At 44.6% G+C, this 6,327-nt stretch overlaps 1 protein-coding gene across 1 annotated transcript; it reads left to right on the top strand.

Annotated features, from left to right (window-relative positions):
- Positions 1–1,138: 1,138 nt before the first annotated feature.
- Positions 1,139–5,776, top strand: LOC104548449 (unconventional myosin-Vb-like; the record flags this gene model as incomplete). Its single annotated transcript, XM_010194469.1, has 5 exons — positions 1,139–1,289; positions 2,449–2,734; positions 4,213–4,387; positions 5,184–5,264; positions 5,624–5,776. Coding segments are annotated over 5 exons (846 nt in total), but the record flags the coding sequence as incomplete, so codon positions are not given.
- Between the last annotated feature and the right edge of the window lie 551 nt (positions 5,777–6,327).

The following is a 6,327-nucleotide window of genomic DNA, read 5'->3' as shown; positions in this document are numbered from 1 at the left end:
ACATAATAATAACAAATAGTTATGCTCCTGTTTGCCCTCTTCTGCCTGTATAGCAACATTACACCTAAAGAAAAAATCCTCCCCAGAAAACCAGCAGGGAAGGTTAAAAAAAAAAAAGCCCCGAAGTTAAATTTTTTATTTTTTGACATAATTTATTATGTTTAATGAAGCAGCTGTTTGCAAATTGAGTTGATAATTTGGTGCAAATTATAGAGGGGAAATAAAATTCTGAGCAGTTTCCAAAAAACACTGTTATCTTTGTTTTGAAATCCAACCAGTTTTTAAGAAAATGGGTTTAAAAGGAAAAACCCAAATTAAATGCAGTCTTCCAGTGCAAGGAGGACGATGCTTTTTTATTAGACAAGGAAAGGGAGGATTTCTGAAGTCAACTCCAATTGCACGTGCTGTGTTTTTGCATTCTGCCGGTCAGCAAACAAGAAAAGAAGTCTCATAATTCTCATTTCAGCACCAAATCGATAGGGCCGTGTGAACGGGCAATTAAAACGCTGGTGTTAATTACAGAATTAAGTTAAGTCACGTTTGCTTCTGCCAGCAAAACTGGTATTAACGTCCGAGCCCAGAACTCAGGGCTACGGCTTCCATTTGCGGGATCAGAGATCAGCTGCTGCTTCAGCAAAAGGCAGGGAATAAATCCAGGTACTTGGGGACATTTCTGAGCGTGAGATCAGTTTAAAATGTGGTCAGAGCATTTGATTTTTTAAGGTTGCAAGCTTAAAATTACTTTCTAATACCTTATTCTTAAAATACTTGGTTTCCCATCAATGATTGCAGCTCGCGGGCATAAACAGGGGTGTGAAATGTCATTTTCTACTTCAGATATATTGCAATTAATACAAATGTTGCCCTTTGCTAAAGCTAAAATTAAAAACTCACAGCTTAATGATGCTTTTCATCAAAAAGCAGCCCTCTGGTAATAATTTATGAACAAATGGCTGAGAAAAGAAATTATTTACAAGTCTTGGCCTTTTCTATAATAGAGTAAAAATGTACTTGGGTAGCATATCTGGATATGTTGTACTCTAAGGTAGGGTTGTTTTTTTTTAAATACAGTGACTTTACTGGATTATAAATCGGTGGAATAACGAAACCGGGTGTGTTTTAACCTCTGTTTCTTCAGAATTTCGCCAAGCAAAACACGGCGAAGCAGAACGAGCACTGCCTGAAGAACTTTGACCTGGCCGAGTACCGCGAGGTGGTGAGCATCCTCACCATCCAGATCTACCAGCAGCTCATTAGGGTGATGGAGGGCATCCTCCAGCCCATGATCGGTGAGTTCCCACCACGTTAGCTTTCAGAAGGATATTTCTAATTGCTTTATTTATCCACTCAAAGTGTTTTTCAGACCTTTGTACTGTGCTAGCTTGACATGTCCCCAGAGGAAATGTCTACAGTTTGGTAGAGGGGTGTATGTGCCCCAAAAAAAGTCTTGGTTTGGAGCAGATCCTGGTGTTAGCAGTGACCTGGAGTTACGAAGGCAGACTGGAATGAGCTTTTACTTTCCCCCATGATAGAAATTAATGGAGATAAGGGGTTTTTTTTCCCCTGGATAGAAAATACCTCCTGCCTTTCCATGGGAGAAAGATGCCAGAGGTGAGGTGGTGCTGGTGGGTCTGCAGGAACAGCATTTCCCTGCAGACCAGGTTCATGGTTGAGCTTTTTATGGGTGGAAATGCACACCATGAGGGAGGAAAGCGCTGGCAAGAGGAAAAAGAGGCTAATAAAGACCTTGTTTTGCAAGGGTGAGTCAGTCTGAGTTACCTCCTCAGCGAAATCCGTCCTCCTCCTTGCTAAGCTAATTGAGGGGCTCTTCTCAGTGTTTTATATTTTCAAGCTGCTTTGTTTTTCTTGAGCTCCCAGCCTGGATTCCTCAGAATCTGAACCTCTTTTTCTTTACCCTCCAAATGTCATTGCACAAATTCCGGCTGTTTCCAGCGGCATCACCTCCTGCCGTCGCTGTTCCTCTTGTTCCTTGCAGAAAGTTGTCCTGTTCCTTTATCAGTTAGCCAGGATGTAGGGATTTTATTACTTTTCATTTATCTTCATTTCTCCCGATGCTTTGAGCCAATTAATCACTTAAACTGCAGAATTTAAAGCTCTGTGGTGGGTACAGAGGGAGAATTGATTACAGCTTGAAGGAAAGGTGTTCCCAGTTTCTGCAGTGAGGTAAGTGGTTTCTGTGTAGTAACACTAAGGGCAAAAAAATGTGTGATCTTGCAGATACACCGAATGCTTCAACTATTTCATATTATCACAATAACTGAGCAAGTCGTGGGTCTGTTGTCCTTTCACACCGCCCAGCATCCATTGTATTGCATCACTTCGACACTGCTGCATGTTTATCGCTGCCCATGAAGGAGCATTTCTTACCTCCGGTGACTAATGAATGGATGCAAGGTTTTTTTATCTCATTTTTTCCCCCTTTTTCAGTGTCTGCGGTGTTGGAATATGAGAGTATCCAGGGGCTTTCCAGTGTCAAATCAACGGGCTACAGGAATCGTTCCTCCAGCATGGCAGATGGCGACAACTCCTACACCTTGGATGCGATCATTCGTCAGCTGAACACCTTCCACAGCACCATGTGTGACCAGGGCCTGGACCCTGACGTCGTGCAGCAGGTCTTCAGGCAGCTCTTCTACGTGATCAACGCGGTTGCCCTGAACAACCTTCTCCTGCGAAAGGATGTCTGCTCCTGGAGCACGGGCATGCAGCTAAGGTGGGACGTGGGTTTGGGGCAGGGATGTACCTGAATTACAGAATACGAGGTTCGAAAGGAACTCAAGGGTCATCTGGTCCAACCCTTCTTGGCAAAAGCATGGTCTAGAGAAGATGACCCAGCACCTTGGCCAGCTGAATCTTGAAAGTGTTCACTGTTGGGGAATTTATCAAAACTTTGAGGGTTAACAAGGCCAAGTGCTGGGTCCTGCACTTCGGTCACAATAACCCCATGGACGCTGCAGGCTTGGGAACAAGTGGCTGGAGCTGCTTGGCAGAAAAGGACCTGAGGGTGTTGGTGGACAGCAGGATGACCATGAGCCAGCAATGTGCCCTGGTGGCCAAGAAGGCCAATGCCATCCTGGCTTGTATCAGTCATGGTATGGGCAGCAGAAGCAGGGCAGGGATCCTTCCCCTGTGCTGGGCACTGGTGAGGCCACCCCTCAAATCTCAGGGTCAGTTTTGGGCCCCTCACTCCCAGAAGGACGTTGAGGGGCTGGAGTGTGGCCAGAGAAGGGCAACAGAGCTGGGCAGGGGTCTGGAGCACCCAAATTATGGGGAGCAGCTGAGGGAGCTGGGGGGTTCAACTGGAGAAGAGGAGGTGAGACCTTATCCCCTCTGTAGCTCCTGAGAGGAGGGGGTAACAAGGGGTGGGTTGGTCTCTTCTTCTATGTAACCAGTGATAGGGTGAGAGGAAGTGGCCTCAAGTTTTGCCAGGGGAGGGTTAGATTGGGTATTGGGAAAAAATTATTCACTGAAAGAGTGGCCAAGCACTGGAAGGGGCTGCCCAGGGCAGTGGTGGAGTGCCCATCCCTGGAGGGGACACATCCTGGATGTGGCACTTGGGGACACGGTTTAGTGGCCATGGTGGGGTTGGGTTGACGGTTGGACTGGATGATCTTAGAGGTCTCTTCCAACCTCAATGATTCTGTGACCTACCCCTTGCACACATTATCCCTCGTCTTTTCTCTTTATCAGCCCTGGCATAAGTCTGTCAGCTTACTTCTTGGTGTAAACTATTTAAATCTTCCTTTGGTACCCTGTCCCCTTCCCTCAGTGGATCCTTTGCGTGTTCTCCTTGAGCCTGGGAGGGAGCACAGGCAAAGATGGTTTTTGTTTAGATATTTTCAAACAAAGGTACTTGGATACTCTGCAGGATTTTGTTAGCACTTAAAAGCATTTAAAAGATTAATTTTAATTGATTTTTGAAACTTTAATATGTCTGAACACTGTAGAATAGCATATCCCTTGTGCTGGTCAGCTGTTATATGGCTCATATATTTCTAAGGAATGTAGAGCATAAATTTGGCTTTGACCTGTTGAGTGTTAAGCACTGGTCTGGTTGTCACATGCCTTATGTATCATAAATATACATCAAAAAAGCCACATATACCAGTACTGCATTGTACCTTGAGCCTCATAGAGGATTTTCGAGATACTACATCTTACCTCATGTCTTTATCTTGGCTGCCTCCCCAGATTTAACATAGGCCAGCTGGAGGAATGGTTGCGTGGGAAGAACCTGCAGCAGAGCGGAGCAGCAGAGACTTTGGAGCCCTTGATTCAGGCAGCACAGGTTCTGCAGCTGAAAAAGAAAACCCCGCAAGACGCCGAGGCCATCTGCTCCTTGTGCACATCCCTCACCACGCAGCAGGTAGGGCACAGGACAGAGATTTACACCTGAGGATACTGATCATTAAAGGGAGGTCTCCTGGTGCCAGCTCTTCACTGCCCAGAGCGCCATTCCCATGGCAGGAACAACTTGTCCTTTTCAGAACTGATTTTTGGCACTGACCCCTGTCAGAGGTGGTCACCACAACAGCTCCTCTCTTACAGTGCTGCTGATAGCACTGGAGCTCCAGGAGAAATGGCTGGATCTGAGCTTAAACTTTGAGACTCCATTTCAGGAGGATATAAACACATCTTCTCTGCTGCTGGATTGCCTGGCCTTAATTTGAGAACAAAAGAGAAGTCAGAGGTGTGAGCTGATCTCCAGTGATTCTTGGGGATCATTTCTCCTGTATCTTAATCTCCACGTTTTGGACGTGTGTCCTTGAGAGAAGCCAAGGGGTAGTAGGGGAGAAGCAGGAGCGAGGGAGCATAAGGACAAGGATTGTAGAGGTGATATGAGATGTACTAGGTGGTGGTCACCTATTCTGAATCTTCTCATGTTGCCATGTGCCAGCCACCTGGAATGCCTGTATAAATCTGTTGTTCAAGTCCAACATTCCCAATATTCCCAATCTACAAACATTGCCATACAAAGGGACTTTGACAGGTCCGTAGAGGCTTACCACACCTTACAGCAAGCCAAGCAACACCAGGGTGAGATGTGTGCTACTTCTGCTTCAGTTGTGTCATGGGAGACTTGTTATGGCCACATCGAGACAAAATATATTTGTATTCTGGAAAAGACATCTCATGACTGTCTAATATTCTGTTTTCAACAGATCGTAAAGATACTCAATCTCTACACGCCCGTGAATGAGTTTGAAGAACGTGTGACAGTGACTTTCATACGAAACATACAGGTAAATTAGGGGCTTTAAAGTGGAAGAGATAGTAGTGACTTAATACAGATGTTATTAGTACTAACTCAAGCTACTCCTGGAATATGTCTTCATCGGTATCATGCAGTGCTGCTCTTGCTGGGCAGGGGCATCATGTTGTTTCCAAGTCTTGTGTCTTGCTCCGTGGCCATGTAGAAAACGTAGCCAGGTTCTTCTGAAGCAGTGTTTCCTGTAGTCCAGGTAGAAGTTCCTGTAGGTACTCGCTCAGGGCAAGCACTGCCTCTAAAATTGTCTACATTCTCAAACCTTAGATAAATGTGACAAATGCAAAGAAAAGGCAACACCTGACAGTAAATTTGTTTTCTTCTCCCACACCTCAGAGGCACTTGCAAGATCGAGATGAGTCTCCACAGCTGCTGTTAGACTTCAAGCACATGTTCCCAGCTTATTTTGTTTTCAACCCATCCTCCATAACCATGGACTCGATCCATATCCCGGAATCTCTCAACTTGGAATTTCTCAAGAAGGTCTGAAGACAGTATCATTACGTTCACATCTCCCACCCAGAGACCTCCAGGGAAGAAAGAAAAATTCCCGAAAGGTATTTAAGGAGCTCTCTAAATATGGACCGAACAGGTTTATGGGAGAACCAATACAGAGTTATAAGGGGATGCTAAACTGTACAGTAAAAAAAGAGACTGATCTGTATGTGATTTTTTTTTTTCCATTTTGGTAATTTGTAGCTCTGAATAAAAAGACTTGACATGTAGATTTATTTTTTACTGCTTGATTTTATGTTGGCAGAGTTCAAAGCCCATAATCATCTCCAAAAGCCACTAACAAAAAAAGAACGGTGAGTGGGAGACAACTGCGATCTTCATAGGTGTCTATGAAGAAATGACAGTTAAATCAAAAACAAAATCTGAGACACTTACACTGGCTTGAAGGACACATGATTTGTCTGATAACAAGGTGGTCTGTATGTATTAATAACAGGACACACAATTCTGCCTTTTGTTCTTCATAGTAAATATCACAAGAATGATTTCAGAAAGTAAATTGCAGAAGGTGGAAGTATGCCAGT

This window comes from Mesitornis unicolor, unplaced genomic scaffold, assembly GCF_000695765.1.
Source record: "Mesitornis unicolor isolate BGI_N332 unplaced genomic scaffold, ASM69576v1 scaffold32400, whole genome shotgun sequence".
In the NCBI taxonomy this organism is placed as follows: Eukaryota; Metazoa; Chordata; class Aves; order Mesitornithiformes; family Mesitornithidae; genus Mesitornis; species Mesitornis unicolor.
This window is presented reverse-complemented; position numbering and strand designations above follow the sequence as displayed.